Source organism: Sceloporus occidentalis, unplaced genomic scaffold (assembly GCF_023333645.1).
Source record: "Sceloporus occidentalis isolate IW3139 unplaced genomic scaffold, rSceOcc1.0.p SCAF_8, whole genome shotgun sequence".
NCBI lineage: Eukaryota > Metazoa > Chordata > Lepidosauria > Squamata > Phrynosomatidae > Sceloporus > Sceloporus occidentalis.
The window spans coordinates 18,334,333-18,352,993 of record NW_028316988.1 but is presented as its reverse complement, the minus strand read 5'-3'; the positions used below and the strand labels follow the sequence as shown (position 1 = coordinate 18,352,993).

The 18,661-nt window shown below is 43.6% G+C and overlaps 2 protein-coding genes across 4 annotated transcripts in view; both read left to right on the top strand.

Annotated features, from left to right (window-relative positions):
• VAV2 (vav guanine nucleotide exchange factor 2) overlaps window positions 1-8,846 on the top strand; it is a 141,709-nt gene extending 132,863 nt beyond the window's left edge. For 2 of the 3 annotated variants that reach the window (XM_089535076.1, XM_089535075.1), the window contains 4 exons: window positions 10-133; window positions 1,724-1,810; window positions 3,417-3,571; window positions 4,279-8,846. In XM_089535076.1, coding sequence (XP_089391202.1) covers window positions 10-133; window positions 1,724-1,810; window positions 3,417-3,571; window positions 4,279-4,326 — 414 coding nt within the window. In that variant the 3' untranslated portion in view covers window positions 4,327-8,846. The remainder of the gene's footprint in view (window positions 1-9; window positions 134-1,723; window positions 1,811-3,416; window positions 3,572-4,278) is intronic. The other variant, XM_089535077.1, reaches the window with a different exon arrangement.
• Window positions 8,847-12,614: 3,768 nt separating this feature from the next.
• The window catches only part of LOC149308099 (sarcosine dehydrogenase, mitochondrial-like), a 35,335-nt gene continuing 29,288 nt past the window's right edge, over window positions 12,615-18,661 (top strand). Inside the window, exons 1-6 of the mRNA XM_089535074.1 lie at window positions 12,615-12,692; window positions 15,248-15,572; window positions 16,441-16,619; window positions 16,821-17,000; window positions 17,573-17,696; window positions 17,831-17,931. Coding sequence (XP_089391200.1) covers window positions 15,254-15,572; window positions 16,441-16,619; window positions 16,821-17,000; window positions 17,573-17,696; window positions 17,831-17,931 — 903 coding nt within the window. The 5' untranslated portion in view covers window positions 12,615-12,692; window positions 15,248-15,253. The remainder of the gene's footprint in view (window positions 12,693-15,247; window positions 15,573-16,440; window positions 16,620-16,820; window positions 17,001-17,572; window positions 17,697-17,830; window positions 17,932-18,661) is intronic.

The window sequence follows — 18,661 nt, the reverse complement described above, 5'->3', positions numbered from 1 at the left end:
CTTATGTAGGAACTTGTTGAATATTATCAAACCCATTCACTGAAGGAGAGTTTCAAACAATTGGACACGACACTGAAATATCCCTACAAGTCTCGGGAACGGTCTGCCTCCAGAACTTTAACACGATCACCAGGTAATATCAGGATGTTAGTTTGTGTCTTCATAGGGCTGTGTACTGGATACAACCCCTGCCATACCAGACTACAAATCCCAGGATTCCTTAGGATGGTAGTTCCATCCTAAGGAATCCTGGGATTTGTAGTCTGAATTCCATAGTATGGAGCCCTGGCAGTTTAAGCAGTGTCAAACTGCTTTCATTCTGCAGTGCAGATTCAGCCTGTTTTGTGTGAAAGGTCCCTGGAGCAGCTTTGAAAACCCCATCACTTGCCAGCAATGATGCCCTGTTTCCAAAGAGGCGTTGAACTGCATTATTTCTATAATGTAGATGCACTTCCAGTTCACTAAGAACCAGAGAATATGCCTAACACTTGATTGACTTCCTCTTGGCAAGATGTTAGGCATATTATCTGGCTCTTAGTGAACTGAAAGTGCATCTACACTGTAGAAATAATGCAGTTCAACACCACTTTAACTACTAATTTACTAGCTACTCTTGAAGCTGGGTTTGACTTTCCTGATATTGTTCTGCCTACTTTTGGCAGATGAGTATGTGGAGCTAGCTGTGATGCTGGTGGAGTAAGATTAAAGATTTCAGCCTCACTCTGGTTACGTCCACACTGCAATAATAATCCAGCTTGACACCACTTTAACTGTCATGGGCCCCATGTTTCCCCAACAAAACTCCCAGCCAAATCTGCCCACCTTTCTTCTCACCCACCCTCAAAATTCGGCATAATTAGGTATGACACCAAGGCTGGGAAATTGCATTCCCAGAAAACCTCTGCATGCATGCTTTCCTAGTGTCTAAATATTCATAACTCTTTAAATAAGCAATACACTCTCATCAATATTTATTACAGATATATTATGCATTCATTTTTCTGTCCCAAAGATGTTGGGACCCCGAGGCGTGCATAGACCAAATGGAAAACAATAAAGAAATTGACAATTTAATGCAAGAACTCATGCAAGAACTAATGAAATTAACACACTGTCAGCAACCCAAAACAGAACAAAGCCAGAGAGTTAACTCTGAAAGGGAGACGGGATGGATTTCAGGTGGTGTACTTTGCAAAAGCTGGGGATTATGGGAGGTGTAGTATGTAAAAAAAGAACATTTCTATAGCAATATCATTCCTATATTGCTTATCAATGAACTCAGTACTCTCTAAGCAGTTTACAATGTGTAAACCAATTGCCCCCAACAAGCTGAGTATTCATTTTACTGACCTACGAAAGGATAGAAGACTGAGTCAACCCTGGAGCCCTTGGGATCGAACTCACAACCTTGTGGCTGCAGTAGTGGCATTTAACCACTGTGCCACGAGGGCTCCCATTTCTGTGCCCTGATGTGCCCTGCCAACCTATGATAAATGGACCTTTGATGGGCATGGAGGTTGATTCAGCAAGATAGTTTGGTATTCATATCTTTTTAATCTTAAAAAATATATGTAGAAATGCTGCATGCTTTGTGTTTGCCTCACTGCGTTTGCTGCGTTGTTGGTTTCTTCCCTTCTTTATCAATGTACCATTTTAATCCTCGCTTCCCCACCCCTCTTTCTCCCTCTTCTTGCTGCCTTGTTTCTCTTTCACCCTTTTGCAGCTGCCTGCGCTTCCTACAATTTTTCCTTTCTCAGTCCTCAGGGCCACAACTTCACTTCTCAGAATTCCTCCACTCCTTTCTGGTCAGGTATATGTGTCTGTGTACACATGTGTATCTGTGTATATATAGAGAGAGATATATGTATGCATGTGTGTATATATGTGTGAGCTTCTATTCTTTGAGGAGGGAAAAGATGACCTCTGTTGGCGAATTGAAGAACACCAGCCATGGTCTTTGCTATTGATCAACCATCAACTTCAGATAGTGGTTCCCAAACATTGGTCCTCCAGGTGTTTTGGACTTCAGCTCCCCAAAATCCCAGCCAGCTTGACACATGTTCAGGGATTCGGGGAGATGGAGTTCAAAACACTTGGAAGATCAGAGTTTGGAAACCCCAGGCTTATGATGTATGGTGTGGACCAAAACACAGTCTACGCACTACAGAATTGTATGGCATTGATTCCACTTTAATGCTATGGCTAACATTCAATGGAATCATAGGGGTTGGAAGTTAGGGAAGAGCATGTAGAACTCTGTCAAAGAGCATCTGTGGCTTCTCTGAATTACATATCCCAGGATTCCATTGAATGTTAGCCAGTATAATTGTATAGTGTGAATGGGCTCCTAATGTTCCCAGGGGATGGGTGTGGAAACACATGGGCCACTTTGCAAATAGTCCCTCCTCAGCTTCATTCTTTGAGATGCTCTTGCACAATTGCCATTGGATTCAGTGGAGCTTTGAGCAGGAGAACATCCTGAAAGATGTCAAAGATATAGCCTTGTTAGTCTGTAGAATCAGTATGTAGGGAGATCTTGTAACACCTTTGAGACTAACTGAAATAAAAAAAGTTGGCAGCATGACGTTTCGTAGACTTCACTCTGTTTGCTCAGATGAATAAGATTCTTCTTACGCATCTGAGGAAGTAGACTGAAGTCTACGAAAGCTCATGCTGCCAACTTCTTTCTTTCATTTAGTCTCAAAGGTGCTACAAGATCTCTCTACATCTTGATAGATTGTCCGTTTTATCATCTTAACACTCATGTGTCCCCATATGACAATGTCCCCACACCTATGTCTGTGCTCCATTAATGGTCATACTCCGAAGCCATGGTCTTTCCATCCTTTCCACCCCCTTTTCCAGAACCCTCACTAAAGATCACTTTTCTCCTGCACCCAAACCCAGTTCAACCTCAGTTTGCAATGCATGGGAAGCCAACAACCACAGTAATGAAAGGATATGAGTAACAACATTCTTGGTTGAACTTTATGAAATCATTGCTTTTTCCTTCTTTGTCTTTGGAGTTTTCTTGTTGGCATTTGCCCTTAACTGTCTTGATTGAGCATTATACTGCAAAGGTACCCAAGATACAGTCATCCCATCAAAACCACAAACTCACATGATGAACTTTCCAGATTGTAGAAAGCTGCCAATGTCCTAAAATTATGCCACATGCAGCTTGTCATGGGTTCCAGAGTTGCCCCATGGTGGTGGCTCATAACACACATCCTCTGTGTCACAATGTATCTGCTGTTGCTCTTAGAGTAAAATTCTGGCAGAAGCAAAGAACCCAGCAAGGAGAGCTTAGGTTGAACTTGGGTGTGGCTCAGCCATTTGATGGAAGTGAGACCCTGAAATGCATCCTAACCTAAAAATGCATCCTTTGTTCCTTCCCACCCACCCCTTACCCACAGTATTTACACCTCGGGTCATCGGGACTGCCATAGCAAGGTACAATTTTGCTGCGAGGGATATGCGGGAACTCTCCTTGAGAGAAGGGGACGTGGTGAAGATCTACAGCCGGATCGGTGGTGACCAGGGCTGGTGGAAAGGCGAGACCAATGGAAAGGTGAGCCAGCTTTTTAATGGAAAGGTACCATAGACAAATTATAGTACTACTAGCAGTAACACTACTACAGCTTACCAGATGTTACCAAATAGTGTTTTGAACCATCAAAGGATTTGGCAGCAACAGTTGTTGTTTTTGATGTTGTGGGTCCAAAACAGACTGCAGAAATCATCCAGATTGAGATCGCTTTAACTGCCCGTGCTCAGTGCGAGGAATCCTGGGAATTGTGGTTTATTGTGGCATCAGACCTCTCTGACAGAGAAGGCTAAATGTCTCACAAAACCACAGTTCCCAGAATTCCCTAGCATTGAGGCAGGACAGTTAAAGCAGTCTCAAACGGAATCATTTCTGTAGTGTGTTTTGGATCATGGGTGTTGCTATTTTCTTTTAAGGAGGCAGCTATGGTGGGCTAAAATCCTGTTGATGACTTACACAGGCATAACCCCCAGGTGTGACTGTGTATTATCATCATCATCATCATCATCATCATCATCATCACTACTACTACTACTCACAGACTTTGCAAAAGGAAATACCCAGTATCCTGTACCCTGCTTGAAAGTGTGAATACTGGGAAAGGATTGCCCAGAAATATTCCTGTTCTCCACAATGGAGATGAAACTATGAAAATTATTCATTTTCACTTCACATCCTTAACATCCCTACTTGTTCACCTGTGCCACTCTCTCATTTTATTCCCACTGTAGATCGGCTGGTTCCCTTCAACTTACGTGGAAGAGGAGGGGGTACAATGACCATTGGATCAGTGGACTCGATCCACAGATGTCAGGGAACGATGCCTCTTCGAGCATCCCATGCCTGTTCCTGGGGCACCAAGTGAAAAGTGACTGTCCCTTTTTCCAGCACTAACCTTCGACACAACGGGGCGGCTCTCATGGGCCCCTCTTTCAGTCTGCAAAAGTGTGGGTGGGGGAGCGAGCTCACACACACAACACTGTGTGGCGTGGGCATGCTCCTTTGTGTTTTCTGTGAGCGAGGGGGTTGGGAGAGGTTGCACTGCTTCTCGTTGGCAGTTCTATTTGTACATAAGAGGCTGAAAACAATATTGGATGTTGGGAATGTTTGGGGAAAGCCCCAGAGCATCCAAGGGCTTGCTGGCCCAGGTGCTGTTCCACTGATGTGCAATGTGGGGGTCCTTTTGGTGGAGGCTGAACTAAAAACAAACCCACCTCCTGACATGGGGAAGTGGCAGAAGATGAAGTTGGATGGAGTTTCATCTTCTGTGAAAAGGATGTATTAGGAGTGAATGTGGAGAAAAGGGGGAGACCTGAGGTTTTCCCTGGGTCTATGGAGATGATGGCTTACCAAATGGTACCATGCCCTTCAAGAGAAGTCAAGAACTTCTCAAGACACTTTGACTGGTGAACCTCAATATGCATTCCCTCCAGACTAGTGGTGCGGTGGGACAGCTGATACTACTTAAGCATGAGTTCTCCCGAGAGAAGAAAGCCTACAGCTGAATTGCTTTATCCAGTGACCTACCCGCTCACACTGTCCTGCCACCACATGTGCCAAATCAACCATGCACCACAGAGGTCTTATCTGAATTTTGCTTGGGCCTCACCTGCATCCAGGTGATAACTACATTCTAGGTAAGAATTTGAGCATGAGGAGGCTGGGATCCCACATGGGCTGGGATCACCATGAGAAGTCCAGCTCTGTATGATGTGCTGCATTACACATATGGTTTGGATGGTACATGGGACTGATTTCCACACTATTGTGTGGGCACAAAGCAACCCTAGGTGGGACCACAGTTATCTGGTTCCTTCTTAATCCAGATATTCTCACTCTACCCTTTTGGAGATCTCTATTAGAAAGTGCTCACCGCTACTACATTTGCCCCAGCAGTTTCTTCAAGGGAGGATGACTGGAAGAACGTAGAGAGGAAGACCAGGAAAGCTGCTTCCACACAATTGCCAGCAAGTGTGAAAGAACAACTGGAAGCCCTTTCCAGGAGAACTGCCCATACCTGACTCAGGAATCTGGGAGCTGATGTTTTCAGTAGTGAGTGGATCTCCTCTCTCTCATGCAGCAACGTCTACTTGTGGTGTTGCCTCTGATGGCCGCTCTCTACTGCCTCTATATTTCACTGTTTCCTTTGTTTTGTACATTTATACCACTTCTCATTTTCATAACCATTTTTTATCCTTCCAAACACTGGTCACCTTTACACCAAGGGGAGAATTTGTCGAGGGGCACAACTTTGGGGTCAGACATGGAACCCCATCCTCAAACTTCCATCACCACCACCTGAGTCCAGACAGCAATTTTATAAGCCTCCTGAGATCTCTTATTGGCTGTTTGTAAAATCCTTTGGATGCAGCAATGAAGGGCAAGTCCTAAAATCAGTGGCCACACAAGGTCTGGTCATCCCCATCCAACCTCAAATAACACTGACCATACATTTCAGAATGCACCTCTTGTTTTCTTTCACCATTTAAATCTTGAGGCCTTCCTTGGTTTCTTCCACATGGTTGAAATTATGGACATTCACCAGTGGGGTTTGGGAAAATAAAACACTCCATGTGTATTCAGACATGATGACCATGGATAAAAGTTGCTCATGTCAAGAGGTTGCACTCTCTCTTTGGTTGCTCAGTTATGGCACACAAAGCTAAACGGTGGTGGCACAGTGAGGTGGTTGGCACCAGACCTTGCCAGCAGTGGCTGAATGATCTCAGTACAACTGGACACATCTTCCAAGGGCTTGGAAACCATTGCTGCTTCTACACTTGGGGCCTGATCCAATTTTACTACTTGCATTCATTTGGTCTATGCTAATTGGGATTCAAACTGAATTTAATCAAGGCACAGAATTGTGACCCTTGAGAGGTTTTTGCCCTATCACTCTCATCACCTCAAAGATTCCCATTGCTGGTGGTCAGAGATTTTGGGGATTGCAGTTCAAAAATATCTAGAGGGCCATATTGGCCCACTTCTGATTTAATCTAAGACATCTCCTGTGGAAAGGCCATGACTCTTCCGCTCACACTTTTAGGTTGGTGTCCATTTGTAGTCTTCCTGCCTTTCCCAAGCATTCCTTTGTTCTTACTGAAGAACATTCCAACCTCCTTCTTCAGACAAGTTGGTACACCATCATGCCTGAGAACTAGGGATGAAAAATACGTTTGCAATTATACTTTGCCAGGATAAAAAATAGGTTTGCCAACAGCTGGAAAACCTGTCGGGGCAAATAATAGAACAGTGATGATTTTGCACAATTTTCTTCTGGTATTCGACATACCAAAGTGTTCGTTGGGAATTATTCTGCAGGGAATAATGTGGGAAGTTGCACAACAAACACTTTTCTGTGCAAAAAACAGGGAGTGGGAGGCACATGATTTTCTCTGCAGAGCAACTCCTATGCAATGCTTTGGGATGGTCAAAGATGGAGAGAATACTGTGGAGGAATATTCATTTTCTTCCACAGCAGGGAGAAAACTATCTATTTGTTCTTGTGCCTGAGGATGAAATAGAACTGTAGCTTATGAATTGCTCAAAAGTTTCCTCTTCGAGATCAGTCTGTATAACCTGAGTCACTCACAGGAGGTTCTCTGGGGAGAGAGAATGGCAACACAACTGAAATCTTTAGCATAGACATTTCCAAGAAGGATCTGCCAGAAGCAGAGTACTTGCCCTTATTTTGCTTTCCATTCTGGCTGATCCCAACATATACAGTTACATCTCAGAATTCTGGAGTTAGCCAAGTCTCCTGAACCTATCCAGGAATGGCAGCACCAAGTCAATTTACTGTTCTTCGTTTACTTAGATATACTACTGAATGTTAAAATACCAGGGCAGTGTATAGTGTAAAATCCACCATAAGAGAATAACAAACCGGAAAAGGGCATAAGAAGAACGATTGTAATCAAGACAGTCCTTGGATGTGGTTGCATCATGCATCAGGAAAAATCTGAGCGACCAAATGCATTTTGAGCAGGGCACTGAATAGCCAAAACTTTTGGCTTCTGTCTGGATTTCTGACATGGAGAGAATACTCCAAAGCCAGGGCTGCAATTGTGAAGGTGCTGAGTAGCCATTACGTTGAACCTCTGGAAACTTGTGTGGCCCTTCTATGAGTGTTATGTATCCTAAGGATCTAGTGAATGGGCAAAGGCAGTGAAGACATTTGTTGTTTTTCAAGGCTTAAGTTTGGGCCTAGTGCAATGCAGAGATCTAATGCAAATCCTTTGGCAAAAACTCCCCCAAATACTCCAATGTCATTCTATACCAACTGGTGCTTCTAGCCTTAAGGGACAGGTCCTTCCCAAACAATCTTGTTTTGGAAGATCCCAATAGTGATAATCCAGCAGTGTGCCCAGTCTAAAGACAACTGTCTCCAATGACCTGCAGTGACTAAGGAAATACTTAGGCTTACCTTAGATGGATATTTTGGGAAACACAGGCCATTTGCAACACAACCATGATGTTATCCATAAATGCAGCATTGTTGTGGCACAATAGAAAACGACATTTGGAAGCACCTCGCCAAGAAAGCGCACAGGATAGGATCCAAAGCTGGCGGTTGCAGAAAAACACCAATCGCTTCTTCATCTCTTGGGCAACATAAAATCCCACTTTCTCCAACCGTCAACCAGTTTTAGATACCTGCATTTCCCTCGGTATCCAAATGCTATCAAATTCTGGACTAAAATTGTTGGAAAGGGATGAGGTGAAGAAAGTGAGCTGAACAGAAGACTGTTTACGGTGTAAGAATCCTGCCCTCCCCAGAAATGCATTTGTTTGTAATTAATTCTTGACCCAGTTGTCACCACCGTATATATTTGTGTATAAGAAAGGGTTTTTTATTATAGTGAGAATATTGTACATATATTTTAGTTGATTTTGCAAAAAAAAAAAACATTTTTAAGAATTGTAACAATGGAGAAAAAAATATGTAAATTCCTTGATTTATTTGTAGGTGTTGGTTTCATTCAGTTTTTCGTTTGCACTACCCTAAACTGGGGCCACGGAAGAGACGGAAGGAGACGAGGGTCATCGGAGGGCTGGGGAAAATAGAGAATCCATTTGCTGCATATTTTACTGCAAACCAAAACTTAGATCCATCCATACACTCATTCCCCCCAAAAAGTGTGAGACGTATGGATTTATTTCTCCCGACTGCTGAAGTTTCAAGATGTGATCAGAGGCAATTCTCTCGCAAACAAATACTATGCGATTTTGTTACGAATCCCTGCACCTTTTAAAACACTTTTTTCAAAAATGCAAATAAATCTGCTCTTCTCCTCCTTTTGGCAGAATAAGAATGACGGGTGTGTTTTTTCTGTGTGCAAAATAGTATTTTGAGCCCTGATGCTTTTATCCTTCTGTCTTATCGGGAAACGTATCTGCTGTGTTTCTTTACTTTGACGCAGCTTAGAAAAAGTCTGTTGCAACAATAAACCCAGGTAAAGCAAAATGGCCAAAACGTTGCCAAAAATAACACAGTCTTTTGAAAATGTTTAAGAATTAACTCAAAAGACAGTTGGACCAAACTTATTCCTCAAGTCTAAGCCAACAGCAAGTCTGTAGGGCAAGATTTTTCTCTTCGACGGCAGAGGATGAATTGATCTCTTTGAAAAAGGGACAGTGAAAGAGCAAAGGAAACTAAGGCCTCATTCCCATTATCTTTTAAGACAGATTGTGATTCGGTTCAAACCAGTTCAAATGACCCTGGTTCCCATTTAATCTGAATCGCTGAAGCAATTCCGAAAGGGGAGGCATGTGCTAGACCCATTTAACCCACTTCTTTTTCCATAAATCGAATCTGCACAAGTGTGAACCACAAGCGGATCAGAATCGATTCAAATTTTCCTTCGGCCAGCTGGAACCGAATCATTTTGAATCGATTCATTTGTGAATGGGAACCACAAATGGGTTATTTTGATGACAGAAAATGCAATTGGAGCAAATGTAGTGTAAACCACTCTCCGATGTTGAATTGATCCATCGATTTGGATCGCACACCAATTTATCTGTAAGTGGGAATGAGGCCCAAGTTGTCACCAAGTTGCTGGATGGGGGACCCACACCATATTTTTGTTTTCCTAGAGGAATTTCTTCACCACTACTGTCACCGCTGACCCAAGACATAATAATAATGCTGTCATCAGGAGACGAAAAACTAGATGATGTTCTTCCTCATTTTATGTACAAAGGTCTGCTTTGACATGTTCATAGAAGGGCAACCATGATGGTAAAGAGACTGGAAAGCAAGCACATGTCCCTCTGGAGCTGGGTATGTTTAGCCAAGAGAAGAGAAGATTGAGAGGAGATATGATAGACATTTTTTTACATACCTGAAAAGATGTTATGTAGGTTTCCATGGCTCAATGTGACAGAATTCTGGGATCTATAGTTTGTTGCAGCATTGGAGCTCTCTAGGGAGGTCTAAACAGCCCCCAAGGTACAAATCCCAGAATTCTGTAGCATTGCATCACAGCAGTTTAAAGTGATGTCAAACTGCTTTGTTTCTGCAGTGTGCCAACAGTCTTATAGCTACAAGAAACACAGAAGGAAGAAAAATTCGACCATGCGTGTTTGATGTAGGGTTGGAATCGGGGTGGAACTAGATGCAGAAAATGGAAGTGCTTTCAAAATTGACTTCCCAAAAACAACATGCCCTGATACCCATTGGGTTATTTCTTATCACTGGCAGAGTCACTTTGTTGCATTACTTACAGTTAACTTGTTGCATTACTTTCAGATTTAGTTTGTTGCATTCCTCTTGAGTTAATTGCATTGCCGTCAGAGATAGTTTGTTGCATTACTTACAAAGTTAGCTTGTTGCACTACTTCGATGCTGTCTTTTACCTTTAGGAGGTGGAAACCTTAGGCTTCAAGCGCAACACTTGAAATCTCCTCCTCAGAATGCCTCTTTAAAAGCAGCCTTGGAAACATGATTCAGAAGTGATACTGCATCAAACACACTGTAACGTTGCTCTTCGCTCTTGGTTTCCAAATCTTTCTTACATTCCCTTTATCCTTAAAGGGGTATTTGTCAACATGGGGCCCTGTTGCACTTGTCCATAGAGAAACCATACTTCTTGTTCATCGGGAATCATTAGAATACTTGTCCATAGGGAATCATTGGGGAATACATGCCCATAGAGAATAATTGGGGAATATATGCCCATAGGAAATCATTGGCCATAAAGAAACCATACTTGTCCATAGGGAATCACTGAAGAATACTTGCCTATAGAGAATAACGGGAATATTTGCCCATAGGAAATCATTGGAGATTGCAGATCCGATCGTCCCTGTTGAGCCCCCCCAAAAAAGGGAACCCTCCCTCTTTGTGCTCTCTGGCCCTCCCCCTGCTCCTAGCCCAGCCCCTTTCCCTGTCCCTTGGCCAATGGGAGCCCCACCAGTGGCCACCACCCCCTTATTTGCATAGTCAATGAAGGCACTAGCTTGATCTGCAAGGCTTTCCACGGAGGGTCTAGGAACACCAGTGGATCCAGAGGAAGAGGAGGCAAGAGGGCAAGTAGAGGGAAGGAGATGGAGGGTGGGTTGCTTTTTCATTCCTTGCTGGCTTGACCCAGGCTGCCCAGTGGCTGCCCCTCTCCTGTGGGCATGCAAAAGGACTCTATTCTTTGTCCCAGGAGGCTCAAGACCTTGCAACACTAAACATCCCAAGAGCCCCTAAGGCTGGAGTTACAGCCCTTAACCGTGGGGTCAAACTTCAGTTTCAGAAGAAACCGAGGAAAGGGAAAAATGGGAGGGAGAAAGTAAGCTTTGCAGTGATTCCCAAACTTCTTTTAGACTCTTCGACTTCAACTCCCAGAAGCCCCAGGCAGCTTGGACACTAGGAATTCTGGGAGCTGAGGTCCAAAACATCTGGAGGACCAAAGTCTGGGGACCATTTGGAATAAGTAGGAAGCATGGATTCGATTCCCTGCTCAGCTGTGAAACCCACTTTTGGGTTTTGTCACACACAGAAAAACCCCAGGGTCATTTCGCCTTAGGGTCACCATAAGTCGAAAACGATACGAAGGCCCTATTATTATGATTATTATTAACATATATTTATATAGCACTGTAAAATTTTACACAGCGCTGTACAAACAGGAGATCAAAATAGACATAAAACCCACCAGATGGCGTACAGTTTACAAACCAAACAAATCCGTTTATCCCATGAAAATGGTGCATTCACGATTAAGATTTTCACACGACGTTATGATTCAAGTAACATTATATCTCGGGAATATCTCACGGAGATCACACAATTGCATACATTTGCAATAAAGGTTTTCATATGACGACGTGATCAAAAGCGATTAAAGTGCCTTTAACCTGGGAATCACTAGGCATTAAACAGCAATAAATCATTCATGGGATTCACGCTGCACACACACACAACACCCCAAGTGACTACTGTGTGTGAAAATCTTAATCACACTTTAATAGTAATTACGCAATTTCCCCCTGTGTGATAAACTCCTCTGTTTAAAATAAAATAAAGGCATCATATAACAGAATAATGACAATTATGAACGGGACAAATACAAGGAAAATGACACAAAACAACAAGGCAGGGTATCACTAGGGGGGTGCAGTGCACACTCACACAATTGTGATGTTGGGGGTTTTCCACCACTACAACTTCAGGCAGCAGATCCATAAATTGTTATGAGTGTCTTCCATTTTGTGCCATGCTCTAAGTCCTCCACCAACACACACTGGGGGCTCTGATGTAGGTTTGTGTCCAACTGGGGCCCTTATCTATGCCAAGAAATGCTTGCAAAGTGATCCACTGCTCAGCCAGTGGTGCACATAATAGGTGCACTGAGCATTGCAGTTCAGCCACAGCACTCTTGTAGCACGGAAACAACAGCTAAAGCATGTTTTCTTGGCCAAGCAGGGGTGGTTCCTCCCCTTTTGTCGTTCTTGTTGACACGTCACTCCCAGCAATGCTACCCTCCCAGGTCCTCTGAGCCAATCCCTGCCTTGCCAGCTGCCAGTCTCCCCTTTCATGCTTTAATTCATATTTTTGCAACAGCCATGTGGTGAGAGGCACAAGACCGGAGCCAGTGCAGGAGGATCCGGAGGAGATACATACGTCCAACTTGTCTGCAGCCTGACTGAAGAGGTAAACAGGCCCAAGAGGACTGTTCCTTCTGGTGTGCTTTACAAACAAATCAGATTAACACCCCTTTAATGGTTGGGGGCGGGCTGAATCTGCATTGTAGAATTAATGCAGTTTGATACTGCTTTAACTGCCATGGCCCAGTGTTATGGAATTCTGGGATTTGTAGTGTGGTGTAGCAGTTTGAGCATTGGACTCTGACTCCGGAGAACAGTTACAAACACAAATACATCAGTGATACCTTTATTGGCCAACCGAAATGTACAGTATACTTATTCAAAGCTCCATAGGCTTCTTCATCAGGCAAGATGTTACAAACCACGCCTGATGAAGAAGCCCATGGAGCTTCGAAAGCTTGTGATAGGTATATTGTGCATTTCGGTTGGCCAGTACTGCATCTGAAGGAATGGGCTTATATCCACCAAAGCCCATGCTAAGATAAACACCAGTTGATGTTAAAGACATGCCATGTCTTTGGACAGAAAGAAATTCCCTGTCTTCCAGTTAGAACTTATTTCAAATGCATGAGTATTTATAAGGAATAATCCAAGGGGAGTGGAAAGGGATCTGGGATGCATGGCTAATGGAGACGTTTGCATACAAGGAGAATATAATAAAAGGATATACCACACACGACTCCTTGAAAGATAAATGGATTGTCTTTATTGATTACATCAAAAATGCATTGCAATTTCGTCAACATCTTACCCAAGATTCTGGTTATGTGCTTTAATATGTAGTCAAGATGTTAACTGATATGAGATCTGAGTGCATGGACCAATGGTTGTAGGCTGCATCCGCACTGGAGAAATAATCCAGTTCGGCACCACTTGACCTGCCATGGCTCAATGCTGGCAATGATAGTTTTGTGAGACATTAGCCTTCCCTGTGCTGTGGTGCCACAACAAACTACAATTTCCAAAATTCCATAGCGTTGATCTGCAGCAGTTCAAGTGGTGCCAAACTGGGTTATTTCTGCCGTGTAGATGCAGCCTAAAACAGTAGCAACTTAACTACATATTAAAGCACTTAACCAGAGTCTTGGTTAATTGATGTAATCAATGAAGGCAATCCATTTATCTTTCATATTGGGATTGTGCTGAATATTTTTAGGTCTTGCCATATTCCATTTTTCTCTCTCTCTCCTTTCCTCCTTTTTACGCTAACCTCTTCCTCGTACGCGAAGAGACTAACATGGCTACTTCTTTGAAAAAAAGTGGAGGGGGGGAAGTTTGCTGGAGCATTGAAGCTGACAGAGCTTCTGCTGCGGAAGCAGAGATCTGATCTTGCTTGGCTGAGGAATTTGCTGACTCTGCAGGAGTCTGAGAAACTCACTTGTAAAAAGCAAAGAAGGGTGGAGGGAGCTCATGGTGGCTGGGCACTGAAGCCAGAAGCCGGAAAATGAAATCGGGTCAGTTCTCCCTACCCAGAAAAGGTTACAAAACAAAAGTCGCAAGTGTTTCCAAAAGTGCAAAGGGAAAAACTCTGGCCCTGGAAGTATGAGGTTGGCCTGGAAACAGAACAAAAAGCTTAGAACAACTGTCAGGAAATGCTCACAAAAAATTGCTTCCACTCATTTCTGAAGCATTTGTCAGAATGTTTTGATGCAAAAAGAGTCGCCAGATATACACAGGCAATTCTGTTTTATAGTTATAGGTAAAGGCTACTACATTGTGATTTTTAAAACATCTGTTGAAAAAACGCAATGGATCTGAGATTGTGAGAGAGATATAAAGTGGGATCTTGGTATCTGCTGTGGTTTGGTTCCAAGTCTGATATCAAAATCTGTGCGTCCTCAAGTCCCATTAAATACAATGGCATAGTAAAATGGTGTTCAAAGTTTGCTTATTGGAATTTAAAATATATATATATTAAAGTTGTGGATGATTGAAGCCATGGATAAAAAGATATCCATGGATCCAGAGAGATGACTCTGTATGTGTGTAGTTGTTCTTAGTGCCTTCAAGTCATTTTCAACCTTTGGCGACCCTAAGGCAAACTTATCATAGGGTTTTCTTGGCCAGATTTCTTCAGAAGAGGTTTGCCATTTCCATGCCCTGAGGCTGAGAGCATGTAACCAAGGTTGCCAAACGGATTTCCTGGCCAAGTGAGAATTTGAACCTTGGTCTCCAGAGTCATAGTCGAACATTCAAACCATTATGCCACACTATGTATATTTGGAGATTATCTTTTACTTTTTGTTTCAAGTAACTTGAAGACATAAAATGAAACTGTGGTGAGAATTACATGGCTCACAGATTAAACTGCATGCATCCATTGGTCTCCACTGAGTGTCCAGAAGCCAGGACTGGATATACATTTTGATACATAGCTGTTCCTTTCAACAGACCTTAAAGTTCTGTTTTTATTAGGAGTTGCAGGCTGGCCTACTAAGGATCCCATGAGACTCACTGGATTTGGATGCTCCATTTGTCATCCTTCCCCAGAAGGCAGCAAGACACAGCTGCTACACAGTATAGTCTTTGTGTTTGGGAATTGCAAAATTGTCAAGCTGTGCTGATTCCTTCTCTCTCTGTCCCTCTCTCTAATCCTTCTAGACCACCATGGCCAACTTGAGGTGTGCTCTCCGGATAGCCTCCTCTTTCCAGACTCCATCATCTGGGCATGCAATCCGATTTTTCAGCAGTGGCACAGGCCAAACAACAGAAAAGAACGTTCCCTATGAGAAGACACTGAAGGAAGGGACTTCGCCAGCAGGACAAGGTCCCACCAAGCCGCTTCCGGCATCAGCAGACGTGGTGGTGGTTGGTGGAGGTAGCCTTGGGTGCCAAACTGTCTACCATCTTGCCAAGATGGGTGTGACCAATGTCATTTTGCTTGAGAGGGACCGCTTGACTTCAGGGACCACCTGGCATACAGCAGGTAAAACCATGTGGGTCCAAGGGATCTGTTCCAATACCTCCTGTTGGTTGGATGATCAAGATAGCTCAGAGACTTTGGTAAGCTATTCAACATGGCTAGGAGGACATTTTCCATCGCCGCCCCGGCCCTTTGGAACACGCTGCCCATAGAGCTCCGCTCAGCTACCTCCCTGGCCCAATTCAGACGGGACCTAAAGACCTTTCTGTTCCGGACCGCATTCCCTGAATAAGGTCCTATAGGCCTCCTTCGCCGCACTGGCAACGGGACTGGCTAACCTGGGGCCTTTTGTTTTTATGCTTTTTGTAATTATGCTATGTCTTTAATTGTTTATTATTGTATTGTGTTTTAATTGCTGTAAACCGCCCTGATCTGATGGAAGGGCGGTATATAAATAAAAACTTTATTATTATTATTATTATTATTATTATTATTATTATTATTATTATTATTATTCCTTCCATGGCCTCTTCACCCAGCTGGCACACACAGTCTGCCAGCTGCCATAGGTATAAATGGGACCAATAGCCATAGCAGTTAAAGTAGACTCATGGTGGTAACTGTATTGGGTGAAAGGCCCCTTAAGCAAAATCTTCCCCTGTGTTTGTGGATGATAAAATTGGAGACATGGAGCATGTTGGTGTGTGTCTAAATTCACCAACAGTCCAAGGAAAATATAGGGAGGGAAGATTAGAAAACTGTCTTCAGAACAAATCCTGTTTCTAAGAAAAGTTGCCTCCCTCTTTTGATGGAGACAAATATTTGGGAACCCTGGTGACTGATCATTAATTTGCACATGAAAAATCATCCTTTCAAGATTTTCATTGTACCTTCTTTTTCCCCCTCCTTCTGTCCTCCCTGATTTTCTCAGGCCTTTTGTGGCAGTTGCGCCCAAGCGATGTGGAAGTGGAGCTTTTGGCTCACACGCGCAATGTGGTGAGCCAGGACTTGGAGCAAGAGACTGGGCTCCACACGGGATGGATCCAAAATGGTGGCCTCTTCATTGCTTCCAACAAGCAAAGACTGGATGAATACAAGCGACTCATGTCTGTAAGTGGAACACCTCCAATTCCACCGGTTCCCCGTATCATCCCCTAATACCTCCATTTTCCTCCACAGTCCTCTCAAAATGGCAACAGGAATCTCACTGGACACCATTGTCAGAGGATTGTGCTTGGGATTCTCTGGGACATTCTGGAATCCCAGGGTCCACTCTCTGTTGATCAGTTTATGCTTCAATCTCTTTTACAGCTGGGTAAAGTTTATGGAATCGAGTCGTACGTCTTGTCTCCAGCGGAAACAAAGGACTTGTATCCCTTGATGAATGTGGATGATCTCTATGGCACCCTTTATGTCCCCAAGGATGGCACCATGGATCCTGCTGGGACATGCACGACCCTTGCCCGGGCAGCCAGTGCCCGAGGAGCTCTGGTAACTGACAAGATTATATCAGGTTGTGGGAGATTATCACACAAGGTGATTCCACAATCTGGGGGCAGTAGATAAAAAGTGGAATAATAGTGCTAGAATTGCATTGCATGAATGGACCTCAAATGAATGGCGAAGAGGTGCAACATTCAAAAAAGCTGACTGCATTAAAAACAGCATCAAAGTTATATTTCTTCCAGCAGGCCTACCCAGTCCATTTTTAAAATCATGACGTTTTAATTTATATAATCTGTTCCTGTGGGTGTATTTTAATTGTTTTATAGTACTGTATTTTAACTATGAGTTATAGTGTGTTTTTAATTGTGTTTTGTATTTTGTTTTATCCCAGCTTGAGCCTTGAAGAGAGGCAGGAAAGAAATAAACATTTATTATTATATTCAAAGACATAATGGTGTTAGTCTGAAAAATCAGTATACAAAGGGATCTTGTTGCACCTTTGAGACTAACTGAAAGAGAGATGTTGGTAGCATGAGCTTTCATAGACTACTTCCTCAGATGCCCAGAAATCTTAGGGTTTGAATGACCTGGCAATGCTACTGATGCTTGTTTTCTAGGTGATTGAAAACTGCCCTGTAACAGGCATTGAGGTGAAGACTGATGACCTGGGAGTCCGAAGGGTGGCAGCAGTGGTGACAAATGCTGGGACTGTCCAGACGCCTTGTGTGGTCAACTGCGCAGGTTGGTGTGAGGATTTCCACCGATCCTTATCTTTGCCACCAAATGGGAGGACCGCCTCTGGTTCCACCACTATGGCATCAAATGTGCTTTGGATGATCATGGTCCTCCAACTGCAACTCTTCCTTCTCCTGTAGGGGTTTGGTCCCAGGCCCTGGGAAAGATGGCAGGTGTCAACGTCCCCCTCATAGCGATGCATCATGCCTATGTGGTGACAGAGAGGATAGAAGGAATTCAGGTCAGTGCACCATGGAGGTTTTTGGGATTGAGGAAGCATTTTCTAACATTGGCCGAGATCCTGTATACACACTCCATCTGTAAAGTCCTGGTAGGGCTCCATGCTGTTGTCATTTTACCAACGTAGAGGGCAGGGAGGAGTGAGCTTCTTCAGATCATGGAGAAGCAACTGATCTCTGCTTAGTAAGGGAGGAGGAGGAAATAACATTGAGGGGTTTGTTGTTGTGTGCCTTTAAGTGGCAAGATTTGTTCAGAGGAGGTTTGCCATTGCCATCCACTGAGGCTGAGTGTGACTTGCCCAGTGTCATCCAGAGGGTTTCATGCCTGAGTGGCGGTTTGAACCCAGGACTCTAGAGCCATAGTCTAACATTCAAACCACTATGCTTCGCTGCTCTCAACAGTGAGGGTAGTGAAAGGTTTTTAAAATGGAGCACAAGGACAAATGAACATCCCCCATGTCCTGCTTAAAAGCGGACATAGGAGCACATCAGCTACACTGATGGGTGCCTTCAAGTCATTTCCAACTTATGCCATCCCTAAGGTGACCCTATCACAAGAGTTTCTTGGCAAGATTTGTTCAGAAGGGATTTTCCGTTGTCTTCATCTGTAGCTGACAGATTGGGACACATCCAAGGTCCCCCAATGGGCTTCCATAGCTCATTGGTGATTCGCACCCTGGTCTCCAAATTTGTAGTCCAGGACCCAAACCAATGTGTCATGCTGGCTCTCAT